This window comes from Barbus barbus, assembly GCF_936440315.1.
Source record: "Barbus barbus genome assembly, chromosome: 42".
In the NCBI taxonomy this organism is placed as follows: Eukaryota; Metazoa; Chordata; class Actinopteri; order Cypriniformes; family Cyprinidae; genus Barbus; species Barbus barbus.
The window spans coordinates 21,349,257-21,363,244 of NC_136720.1; the positions used below are offsets into that span (position 1 = coordinate 21,349,257).

The 13,988-nt window shown below is 35.7% G+C and overlaps 1 protein-coding gene across 2 annotated transcripts in view; it reads right to left on the minus strand.

Annotated features, from left to right (window-relative positions):
- Nucleotides 1-13,988, minus strand: part of LOC306861188 (ELKS/Rab6-interacting/CAST family member 1-like) — a 220,764-nt gene that overhangs the window by 150,356 nt on the left and 56,420 nt on the right. For both annotated transcript variants that reach the window (XM_079403325.1, XM_079403324.1), the window contains one exon: nt 4,640-4,833. In XM_079403325.1, coding sequence (XP_079259451.1) covers nt 4,640-4,833 — 194 coding nt within the window. The remainder of the gene's footprint in view (nt 1-4,639; nt 4,834-13,988) is intronic.

The following is a 13,988-nucleotide window of genomic DNA, read 5'->3' on the forward strand; positions in this document are numbered from 1 at the left end:
AAATGCGTAACACTGGGGAAAATTCATTTCAGAGTGACATGGATTCCTTTTCATTACGCCGCACCCCTTCATCTGGGGGAGATATCAAATCGGCCCTGTTTGTTGTGTTGCTGAGTTCCAGAGAATAAATCAAAAAGCCAAAAAACAAAGAGGAGGAGGAGAAGGATGAGCGAGAGAGAGAGAGAGAGAGAGAGAGAATGACAGTTCTGTCAAGCGCTCCCGTAACATTCGGCTTGTTTTCTAGTGGAGTAACAAGAGCGGAAAAAATAAAACAGCTTGACAAGTCTCTGTTCCAGACCAAACTAAAAAGAGATGCAAATAATAACAACGATAAACAAGCTGAGCACAGAGATCTCGGCTGTAGCGGGACGGGTCCGTATCGACAGTGTGCTGGCAGAAGAGGCAAGCTTTTCAACACCGCTCGGGAGAAAATGACTGATGGAGATTCTTTACGCTCCAATTAGAAGTTCTGCAAGGGCTCTCCCACGTTCTTTTCCCACATCCTACATACAGCAGAAGCTCTGGCGAGTCCTTCTTTTCTTCTTCTGAACTCGTCTCAGCAGACCTCACAGGTAAGCTAGCATGCATTAATAAGACAAGCTCTTCTGTTTGTAGCGCCTGCTTAACCTTCCCAGGTTTCCTCATTCCTTCTTTTGAACCTTTAATCAATTCAGGTCAGAGCAATTTCTCTTTTTTTCCATAGAAACTTTAGAAGCAAGTCCAAGGGGAGTGATGGAGGCAACAAGAGCAAATTGGGGTTAAGTGCATCGCCCAAGGGCACCACCACACCACAATCAACCGCTGAATTATTTTACGGATACAGTTTTCCCCCCACAGGCCCCTCAGAAACACAGGTCCCAGATCGTTCGAACCGTCCTTAAAATGATTTACAGAGCAGGCCCTGGTAAAGCGGCATATAGTTTGTGTGTTACAACCTAAAGAAGTTGATTTGCAGTTGTAAGGAAGTGCAGGGGAGGAAAGTAGGCATACTGACCTTGAAAGCAGACTGGGAAGTAGACAGCATTCCAGTGAAAAGAAATGCAGAGGAAGAAAGAGAGAAATAGAGGTGAAAATACACCTAGAGTGAGCTGGGTTAACTTGGAAAGCTAAGACAAAAAGAGTTTACAGTGCATGAGCCTTCGCTTGTAGACTTACTGATAAATGCATAGTGAAAGAAAAAATACATAAAAAAAATTTCAATCACAGAGATGATGGCAGATCCTTACAATGCAAGCTCACATGCTTCTTCCTTTAAAAAATACATAAAGTACTATAAATGAAAACCATATGCATCTTTAGTAAGGCTGTGAATAGTGATTATATGAATATATAGATGAATTAATCCATTTATTCACAATTATACATCAAATTTGCAGAGAAGAGCATAAAATGGGCTTTAAAACTGTAATAATATTAATAAAAAAAATTACAACTTAATGTAGAGGAACATTTGCAGCAATTTGTCAGAATATTTACAGTGTACAATGCCAGGTTTATTCAAATCTTGACTAAAAATATAATATAATATATAATATAATATAATAAGGTCTGCAAAACGATTAATCGAGATTAATCACATTCAAAATAAGTTTGTTTACATACTATATGTGTGTGTACTGTGTATATTTATTATATACATTATATATATATATATATATATATATATATATATATATATATATATATATATATATATACATATACATACATATATATACATATATATACACACACATACATGTATATATTAAGGGAAAATATGTTAGATTTATATATAAAATATTTGTATTTATATATAATATAAATTATATACAAGTATAAATATACATATAATTTTTTTTATATATTTACATGTGTGTATTTATATACATAATAAATATACACAGTACACACATATAATATGTAAACTAACTGTTATTTTGAATGCAATTAAATCGCAATTAATCATTTTGCAGCCCTAAATATAATATACCCATATACATTTTATTTATATACTATATATAATAATAATATCTAATATAACATAAAAATCCATACATACATTATATGATATATTACACATATTATATATTTTTATATTTTGTTTATGTTTCAATATTAAAATAATGCTTTAGAAAATGCACTATATTAATTAGTTAAATATAGTCCTTAAACATTTCCATAGAATGCACAGCATCTTTTCTGAAACTCAAGGGCATGTCATATTTTGAGACTCTGCTTCACTATCCTTACAAATAGTGCTTCAGTTGTATTTTTTTCATTTGTTTTACTTCTATTTCTTTGCTACTTGTCTCTTCTAGCTCACCCTCCCATTTTAGCTCCGTCTCAAACAGTGAGCTTTACAATCCTCCATAATTACCAGCAAATTTACCGCTACTGAATTTATGAAATAAATACCCCAATGCCCCAATTCACCCTCTGCCATTTTTCTGTGACTTTGAAGGCATTTTCGAACAAGGCCTGCCTCCGCACCACTGATCTGCAACAAGAGGAGCTTTGGCTTCTCCATCTCGGAGCGAGAAAGGTAATCCTGACTCTGAACAGAACGCGTCGCTTCTACCTACCACTCGCAACTTGATTAAAGACGCAGGCGCTAACAGAAGAGGATCTGTCTGAACAACTCTCCGCCACAACCACATCAAGAGTGCTGGAGAACTACGAAACAGAGAGAACAATGGGAGGCTTTTGAGAACCGAACTCCCCGGTGTGTTTCGAGAACATAACTCGACTCAGAGCGGTAATTAGCTCGAAGCGCCACGGTTAGCGATTGCGGCTGGTGTTTATTTCAGAAATCGTCTCTTGGTTGACATGAATGATGCATTGAGCCATGCATATGGAATTTGTTTTAATCTAATCCTCTCCTAACGCAGATCTGTTAAGAGAGCGTGAGACATTCAATGCGCGTCAGATGAATTTTAATGAATCAGCAGAAATCCACCTAAAAACACTTCTAGCATCCAACGGCGAGAGTAAATAAATGTCCCTGTCAGGATTCCAACTACGTCACAGCTTTGAAAGGCTTGACGGAGGCTGTAAGGGAGTAGTACACGACATACACATCCGTGACCTCCACGACTCTTCATCTCCAGGCCAGACTCTTGTCTGTTTACACTCAAGGCCTATTTCAATTATTCATCTCCTTTATTTATTTATGAAAGCCAAGATGAGAGAAGATCTATATCTGCCTTCCATTAATTAGACCAATTAAACAGGCCAAAAACACAGATGTTTACACCACTGACATAAAGTGCAACATATCCTGGGAGGAGCAGACATGCAGTTGAATGTGTGCAATCCATAAAGTTGGAGCTCTTATTCTCCATGCCTATGAACACAGAACATACACTGGCTTCCAAATGTTTGGGATCAGTAGGATTTTTTATGTTTTTAATGGAGTCTCTTATGCTCATCAAGGCTGTATTTATATGATCAAAACACTGAAATAAACAGAAATACTGTGAAATATTATTGCAAATTTTAATACTGGTTTCCTATTTTAATATACTTTAAACTACAATTAATTTCTGTGACGCAGTGCTGAATTTTTTAACCAGCTATTACTCCAGTCTTCAGTGGAGTAATGATGCTAAAAATTCAGCTTTGCTTCACAGGAATAAATAATATTTTAAAGTATATTAAAATAGAAAACTGATCAAATAAATGCAGGCTTGATGAGTATAGCAAACTTCTTTAAAAACATTAAAAATGTTACTGATCCCAAACATTTGAATGGCAGTGTACTTCAGGATCAGAGCAATGTGTTTGAGATTAGAACTAAATCTATGCTTGCAATGAATCTTCCAGACAATTCTGAAGTTGAAGTTGCCCTCCAAATCTCCTACAACTCAGTTCTGGTCTAACGCCAAAATAAACGGAGGATAAGAGATGACTGAGTGGGTGAGAATGGCAGCTAACAAAGAACACAAACAGAAGACACCCTCGTCTTCATCCTTGCTCCAAACAGCTCTTTTAGTGCTCGTTCCAAAACCAAAAATCATTGAGAGGACATACAGTACTAATGTGTACCCAGTTGAACTATACAATGATATGGACACCCTACAATCTTGTGGACTTCACAGATACAAAAAACTATTTTGGACTGAAGCGGTGACTTATCTGTTAGTAGCAATATATAGAAGTAGGTACATGCACACTATGGTTGTTGCAATACTCAATCCAAGGGACATTTTTACTGACGCTGTAGAAAGGCTGATACTGTTGCTTTTATTTCAGCATGCAATCATGAATCCTGCAGTGGAAACATGGGAGATGGAGAATGGAAAATAAATTGTGGAAGTTACATAAATGAAAAATGTAAAAATATTGGGCTAAATACAAGATAAACTGAACACGGAACTGAAGATCACATGCGTAGCAACAAATGTGGTAAAATAGACACAAACAGAGTAAGAGGTTACAAGTATCCGGTCATTTGGGGGTTTTATCCCCAAAAGTGACCTAAATCTGGCAGAACCTTCCTTTGCAGACATCTTCAGTAGGAAAACATTCATAAATGAAATAAATTGTGGACTAATCCAAAAAGGGTTTGGATTAGTCAATAGTAGTTGCACAAAAACAACAGAAGTCTATGTTGTCTTCATTATGTCTCCATTAAGAGTAAACGTGCAAGTTCGTGTACCTCTCCAGTTCGCTGATCTTGCGATCCTTATCATTTTTCTCATTCTCCATCTCCCGGAGGATTTCCAGGAGCCGGTCCACCTCGGTCTGTGCCTTCCCAGCATCCTCCTTGTAACGCGCCACCTCCTGCTCAAGTGTGCCAATGCGTTCCGACAGTCCTGCATTTGTCTGAGCCTCAACTGCGACAGATTGAGCCTGTAGGGGCCAAAAATAGAGTCTCAGGGGGCAAGCACAACAAAGGCTGGATTTTTATAATGTAAAATAATATAATTATAAATTAAAAAAATAATACAGTAGATGATAAAAATGTAAAAAACAAAAAATAATGTACCGTAAAATGTTTATTAAGTTAGTTGAGACATATTTTGTCATGTGTGCCAGTAAAATGATTGACACAAAATAACAAAATTAAATAAAAAATAATAATAAAATAAATAAATAAATAAAATAATGAAAAATAGAATAAAATAAAATATAAAACAAAATAAAATAAAATGACTGATGCAGATAGTGATAGCTAGAAAGGATTAATTTTTCATCACTGAGTTGAAGCACATTTTGTCATGTGTTTTTGTGATTGACATCGGGAACACCTCAAAACAAAAAACAAAACCAAACAATAGTGAGTTAATTTAAAATGTTTAAATTAAATTAAAATTTACATTAAATTAGTGTTGTCTGAGATAAATTGTTTGCAAATATTTAATGTATTATTTAATCACACTGGATTTGATGTAAGCAGGCCTTATATAATATAAAACTACCAAAGCAGTTTTATAATGTCCTCCCCTGAATAGTTTCACAAGCTTTGGGTTTTGCACGGGTCTGTGCTGTGAATGGACAAGACGACATGAGGCTCCCCTGACTTCAGCTCTCCAAAGACAAGTTGTCAGCGGTCAGACCACTGTCATGGGTACGTGTGTGTGTGTGTGTGTGTGTGTGGGCTGTTTTGAGATCTCAGACACTAGCCTCACACCTGCAGGCTCTGTGTAAGCTCCCCCATGACATCACGACAGGATACGCTCTCATTACAGGGACACATGGAAACACAATCATGCTGAAGTCATCAAAATAATTAGTGACATTACGGCCGACTAAAGTGCCGGGTCAAGGGCCTCCTCTAATGAAAAGTAAATCAGTTAATTTCCCTGGACAATTAAAGGAGTCAGCCGTAATGTTTCTTTCATAAAAGTCCTCTAAAAGAACACAGGTGTCTTCCTGCTGCAAAAAATAGTGCTGTGAAAACACAAACACAGTGCAGGCTTTACAAGCGGAGGACACAAGAGCTCTGTGTCATTTACACCATGACTACATGCGCATAAATGTGTACGTACCACATCTGAACGCAGAGGACATTCAAAGATAGCTTCAATGTGTCCAAAATATGGTTACAAAACTAACCAGGCATGAAAAGTGATTAAAAAAACCTTTTTCCTCACTAGAAACCTGCTACAGCGCTGGTATAAAAAAAATACAGCAACGTGTCTGGGATCCGAGGTCTCTTCAGACTGGCACTGTGTGAAAGAGGACTGTTCTGGTTTATTGGGGATAATATTTGAAGGTGACGTTTAGGCCTCGCTAATTAGCTTTATTAAATCTCGGCCTGAGGTTGAGTAGGTTTCCAGTCTCACCGCCAAGAGCTTGTCATCTGTGGACGGGCCGGCTGGTGCATGAGAGTGCAAGTAAAAGCCTAAGTCTGGCAGAGAAATTAAAGTTTGTATGCGAAAACATACGATACACACATTTAACGTGCAATTAGCATCAAGAATGTGTCAGAAAGAGGGCGGAGCAAAGAAAATCTGTCAGTACAAGGCACTTTCCATGAATAGGGTCTACAACATTAAAATGATGTAAATGATGTAATTATTTATTTTCTTTTTCAACAAATAGGCAGTGAAAGGAGGTGCTTAACCATCAGAAAATGGTAACAAAAATATACAACTAAAAATTAAATATAATTTCAGCTGTTTATTTTCTATTCATTTTCTTCAAATGGAGGTTTACAACTTTTTCCAACCAGGTTACTAAAATTTGGGGTATAAATACAGTTTAATAAAAAGAAAAATGTAAATCCTTTGACTGTTATTTTCTATGAATTAGATATGAAAATTAAATAGACAAAATGTAACGAATAATCAAATAAACTCCATAAACTAAATATAACAAAATAAAATAATGATCGATGCAGATATTTTCTAGAAAGGATTCATTTTTAATCATTGCATTGTTTGCCAGTCAGCTGTTTGAACACCAAAACATTTTTTTTTTTAAATCTGAGTTTCATGGGGCATAGTCTTTTTATTAAAAAATGAACAAATAAATAATTAAAATGAATAAATAAAAGAAAAAAAAAATCTGAGTGAGTTTCAGGGGACAAACATAGTCTTTATATTTAAAAACAATTAATGAATAATAATAATAAAAAATAAAGCTAGTTTGGGACCAAGTGCTGGTTTGATAGACCTATATTTCCCATAAATTAAAGAAAAATAAATAAATTATTTAAAAAAAATTATCATTTAAATTATAAAAAATTCTTCTTGAAATAATGGGGAATGTTAAAATTTGACAAATGAAGTCAGCATCCAAAAAGTGTGTAAAAATGTGAAAATAGATTATTTACTTTTAGTAATCAAAATAGCAACTTTGTTGCATGATTTTAATTGGTAATTTAATTCTTGAATTACAAGAATGTGTACTGTATTCTTGGAATGGGCCACATTCGTCTGATCACATGAAAAGCATGTATTCAAGACCACTGACAAACCCGTTCACAATAAGGACACAGACGTGTACGTTAAACATCAGAAAAAAGGACAAAAAAGAAAAAGTGACAGCGAGACAGACGGACTGGGTAGGAAATAACTAGCATTTGTACAGTTATTAGTGGGTGTCTGCTTGTAAGCTCTATGAAGCTTGTTGGTATTGGAAAGCCAGAGCAGTCAATCCATACGGAACCATCTTTCAAAGGAACAACCAGTGTCCCAGAGTGCACCAAACAGGGGCTTGTGGGAAATGCGGTTTAATAATGTTGTTTAATAATGTGTTTGTGCCTGTTTGGCTGGGCAAAATAAAAGAGTGGCTGTGTGAAAACAGCACACATTTGCAGTGTTTATATGCATTTATGCAGACTTTCTTGACCTATAAATGTTCTTGCGAGAAAACATCTCTGTGTTGAATGATATAAAAGCGTATGTGTGCACAGCAGGGGATATAAAGGAGAGTTTTGATGTGCGTCCATATGAAGTGCATTGGGGGACTCTTGGCTGGTTTGAGTAATGTAGACCGTTGGATGTCTTGGTGGCATGTCTGATCTCATTTCGTGAGCTGCATCTTCATACACTCCTGACGGTCACGCAGGGACAATCGAGGCCTCCGCCCCCTTTCTGTCTCATCCAATCACAGCAGACGCCCACCGAGCTGTCAGCGGGTTTTCACTTGCATTGCTTTTATATGAGACCCTGTGCGAACACAGACACACACACGCTGCCAGAGATTTCATTACTCTTGAAACAGACGATGGGACCCAGATCTTCTCATCGAGCCATGCGAAGAGCTCTGAATGTGCATACGAAGGTGACCGGTTCATACGAGATCTCAGCATCACCATTCAGAACTAAATGTACTTGCACAGATTTCATTGCAGTCTGAAAAAACTAACAACCACAATCACCTACATACACAGAAGCTCACAGACATGAACACTTAAGCGTATGAATATTTAAAGGAATGATTTAAATTTAAGATATCATCATTTATCCAAACTTGTATGACTTACTTTGTCCTGGAAAACTCAAATAGAAAAATTTTGAAGAGTGTTTACGCTGCTCTTTTCCACAAACAAAAAGACAGACTGTCAAACTTCAAAATGCACAAAAAAAATATATATATATATAAATAAAACATTATAAATGCCAGTTTCATTTTTGGGCTTGAGGAGGTATATGGTTTTTTTGTTAGTTCGTTAGTTTATTTTTTTACCTGAAAATGGAGAGATGACATAAAATGAATAGGTATATCACAATACTGTCTTGAATTGCTAATTCACTGTAAATGATCATTTACTTTTAAAAAAAGAGACTAGAATAAAATAAAATGTTTTTCAAACTATTCTAAATTAAAACATTATATTACATAAAATAAAATGTAAATAATAAAATTATTTAATTGAAATAATACAATTAAATTAAATGGTAGGGTTAGTTTAGTATCATTAAGATACTCTTGTAGTTTTAACCATTTGAATACATCTTTATGTTTAGAATTTTAGTCAAGGGTCACGGAATGTCACGGAATTTGTCAAAGTTTGGATGAATTAATCAAAAGTAGGTCATTACACTTGAATCAAATTGCTGGATTAGTATCTGTAAATATTAAGCCGCAAAAGTTGTTCTGCGTGTGTCTGTATGAATGAATGGAGCAGACGCGCAATTTTTTTTTACTACATACACGGAAGCTCACTGTGATTTCAGCATCTGCCATCTCAATGAGGACATGGATACATAAACAACATCTCCAGAACCGTTTCATTCGAGTAAAACCAGTGTCGTATCATATAGCTACACACACACAAATGTAAAGGTATTCAAGGCAACCCGTCAAAATAAAAGTTTATCTTAAAAACATTGTGCCAGAAATATATTACTATTATTTAGTAGAATGTATGTGGTACTATTACTACTGTTGAAAAAAATTAATAAATCCTTATTTGTAAAGAAATAATCACACAATTTTTGTTCCATATTTTAATTTTAACAAAATAAAATGTTTAAATTTCATAAATTAAAAGAAATTAAATTTGGGTGAAACTTGTATGCTGTTTTTCATACTTGCGAAAAAACTTGAAACACAATTTTAAATAAATATAAAGAATGGCATTGATTTTTGAACATTTTATTTTTGTTTGACTTTATTAATAAAAATAGCATGTTTTTGTGTTTTGCTTTGGTACCGAAATTGGTACCGAGAACCGTGGATTTTCACTGGTATCGGCACCGAATACTGAAATTTTGGTACCGTGATAACACTAATATATATATTTTTTTTGTTTTTGTTTTTTGTTTTTTTTTTTTCCCACTTTTAGTTTTTGTTATTTTACTACATCAAGATAAACAGTGAAAATGAGAAATGTTGCCTTATATGTAACTGGTCTTACTCGCACAGCGACGAGCGGGATTCGAACAGCGGTCTCCGGCGTGGGAGGTGGGCACTCTAACAAGTGCTGTCAATTGATTAAAAAATATTAACTAATTAATCACACATTTTTTTCTGAAATGAATTGCGATTAATTGCGATTAATCCCACCTAACATTAACGTTTTTAAATATACTTTTATATTTCAATAATTTCACATTCAATCTTCAAATTAATGTACAAAGAACATATTTTTAATATTTGTTTAATGGCATCTTTTTTAAGACTGAAGGCCAGTATCACTGATACCAAGTAATATTGATTTCCCTATAAAAACATTTCCCCTAATATTTAACCATTGACTATAGCCATTAAACATTATAATTAAGAGCTATCAATTTTAACATTTATTAGACTTTAAAAATAACTTCTAATTTAAGTGAACTTAAAACAATCTTCACATAAACCCATTATAATAAATGTTATATATAGCTAGGCTACCTGTGCCCCTCAGCAGAAAGATACAGATATTGAATAAAGTTATCAAACACTAAATTCTAAACTAAATACAGATAAATATGTACAGCTATATAAAAGTTATTGATTTCCTATTTTTTCTTTTATTCTTGATGAACAGACATCACAGCAGCTGGTTATTAAGTTGTTTCTGGCTGTTTTTTCTTTAAGAGCTGTCACTGCTGGACGTGACATGGATCTGACACCCATCGTATTTCCTCTAAACTCTCATCAACTTTGCTTACCCTTTTCAGGTCGGACCCATTTCAGTCTCTACTAATGAGCTGATGAGTTGAATCGGTTGTGTTAGATGAGGGAGACCGTGCTGGGATGCTCCAGAACAGTTTTGAAAACCATTTCAGAGAGATGTTCTTAATGTAACCCATATATAACATATTACATGCACGCACAGTTTTAAGGCATGTAGTTTAAATTCGCCTTTTTGGTAACTTCATGCCTTAACTGACCACAGCATTGCATGCACGTAGTTTATTTCGCGCTTTGATATGAACAAATATATATATTTGATAAAATTTCTCATGTTTAAATGAGAAATTTTACTATTTTATGCACAAAATGAGCTCATTTCAAATTTGATGCCTGCTACAGGTCTCAAAATAGTTGGGACGGGGGCATGTTTACCATGGTGTAGCATCTCCTCTTCTTTTCAAAACAGTTCGAAGACATCTGGGCATCGAGGTTATGAGTTTCGGTGTTGGAATTTGGTCCCATTCTTGCCTGATATAGGTTTCCAACTGCTGAAGAGTTCGTGGTCGTCTTTGACGTATTTTTCGTTTAATGATGCGCCAAATGTTCTCTATAGGTGAAAGACCTGGACAGCTGGCAGGCCAATTCAGCACCCGGACTCTTCTACTATGAAGCCACGCTGTTGTAATAGCTGCAGTATGTGGTTTTGCATTGTCCTGCTGAAATACACAAGGCCTTCCCTGAAATAGACGTCATCTGGAGGGGAGCATATGTTGCTCTACAACCTTTATATACACATTTCAGCATTCATAGTGCCTTCCAAAACATACAAGCTGTCCATACCGTATGCACCCCCATACCATCAGAAATGCTGGCTTTTGAAGTGAATGCTGATAACTCGGTGGAAGGTCTCCCTCCTCTTTAGCCCGGAGGACACAGTGTCCGTAATTTCCAACAAGAATATCAAATTTGGACTCGTCTGACCATAGAACACTTTTCCACTTTGAAACAGTCCATTTTAAATGAGCCTTGGCCCACAGGACACGACAGCGCTTCTGGACCATGTTCACATATGGCTTCCTTTTTGCATGATAGAGCTTTATTTGGCATCTGCAGATGGCACGGCGGATTGTGATTACCGACAGTGGTTTCTGGAAGTATTCCTGGGCCCATTTAGTAATGTCAATAACAAATCATCAGTGATGCAGTGTCGTCTGAGTGCCCGAAGACCACGGGCATCCAACAAAGGTTTTCGGCCTTTTCCCTTACGCACAGAGATTTCTCCAGTTTCTCTGAATCTTATGATGATGTTATGTGCTGTAGATGATGAGATTTGCAAAGCCTCATTACGTTGAGGAATGTTGTTTTTAAAGTATTCCACAATCTTTTTACACACTCTTTCACAGATTGGAGAGCCTCTGCCCATCTTCTGAGAGACTCTGCCTCTCTAAGACATCCCTTTTATAGCTAATCATGTTACAGATCTGATGTAAATTAACAATTAGTTGCTATATGTTCTCCCAGCTGAATCTTTTCAAAATGTATTGCTTTTTCAGCTGTTTGTTGCCCCCATGCCAACTTTTTTAAAGCCTGTATCAGGCATCAAATTTGAAATGAGCTTGAATATATATTGAATATATACATTTTAATTCAAGTAATAAATATTGATTTATGATTTCAACTAAAAACTATGGTTGGGCACAAAAGTGTAGCATCTGTAAAAGCACGTGCACACCATACTGACACAGCTCAGTGCGACACATATCAGCTTACAAACACGCCACTAAATCCAAGCTCCGCTGAGGAGCAACGTCAAACAACACAATATCATCACTCTCGAGCTTTAGATAAGGAAAGATCTCATGCAAGAAAATCTCAGAACACTCAGAGACTCCGCCAGCTCCCTAACATATCCTCTCTATCTCACATACACACAAAACTAAACTTGAGATAAGCCTCCAGCTCATGCAAGCAAAGCTCCACTCACACATTTAGTTACACACATACACACACAAACACATACATTTACATATACATATACATATATATATATACATATATATATATATATATATATATATATATATATATATATATATATATATATATATAGGCACTGCTAAGGAAGGCTTTTCACACTGAGATGCACTTACAAGATTGAAGGGATGGCCTGACATGAGCTCAGAGCGCTTTCAGAAAGAAAGAAAAAGAAAAACACAGGGGTTGTGGAAGAAAACAGAATTGGGTGATACACAGAGAGTGATGACAAAATATTTTTTAAGCAAAAAGTGAGAAACATTTGATCTGGTTAAATTAGAGGAGTGTGAAAACAGATGGCAAAGAGGAGAGAAGTCAAAGACATGGTTGGAGCATCAAGCTGTGTCAGAACATCACTTGTAGTGGTTTAAAGTAGCATGAGCTACAAAAAGAAGAGACTTGGGATGATTGGGAATAGGGATGCACAAGATATCGAAATAAAACTGATATTGTTTATGGCTGAAGCATGGCACTGTTCATTTACAGTACATGCATGCAGCTCATGATGTTTTTCAGCATCTCAAAGCAGCTTAGTTCATTTACTGTGAATCAAGCCACTCACTGTTATTTATACATACATATATATATATGTGTGTGTTAGTCAGCAGTGTTTTTAAAGAAAAAAATAATAATTTTCATATTGTAATAATAAATCACAGGAGAACTAAATATCACAACATCATTTTTTTCCAGTATCGTGCAGCACTAATTGGGAACATATATATAGCGGTTTCCAAGACACGAGTCACAGAAGTAAGGCGTAAGCACACCTGCACGCTATAGTTTACATTCAATGTGACCAAAAGTATTGAAAAAGTTTCCTCAACCTTAAATCAAATCTTATTTGTTCCAACCAGCACCATCAGAGATCTCTGTAGTGTGCAGGGGCCATAAGATTTGAAATTCATTAAATAGCTCTGTTCCAAAACCAAGAGAGCAGTCTGACTGGGCAACATTTGTAACATATCTATTTAAATAAATCAAATCCTGAAATCTCAAAATCTGCTTGCAACACTCTTGTAATTAAGTTAAATATTTCAAATCAGCAACTAAATCTGACATGACGTCCCATAAATGTTTCTTCTACTCAGATGGCATTAAAACGTGCATATCTTTTATTTAGAAGGCAGGATTTATTGTGTTATATTCTGCATTGCGCTTTCTCTCATTCCTAAGTATGTAAGTGCACCCTCTTTATATCTCTAAAGTCTTTGATCAGATTCTATTGGAACCAATGTTTGTTGAGTATCTTTTCGCACTTGCATTTGAGTGCCTGTTAACATAATTGTGCTGTTGAAGTGTTTCAAATGAGTCAAGTATAAGATTCTGATTCATTTAGGATGTTGTCGTTGAAGGTAGAGACCTATGTTGACCACAGTCTCGCTCGGGTGTGAAACAGAGTTAATATCTTCCCTCTATAGCACTCGACAGAGAAAAACTCCACAGGTAAAGTGCAC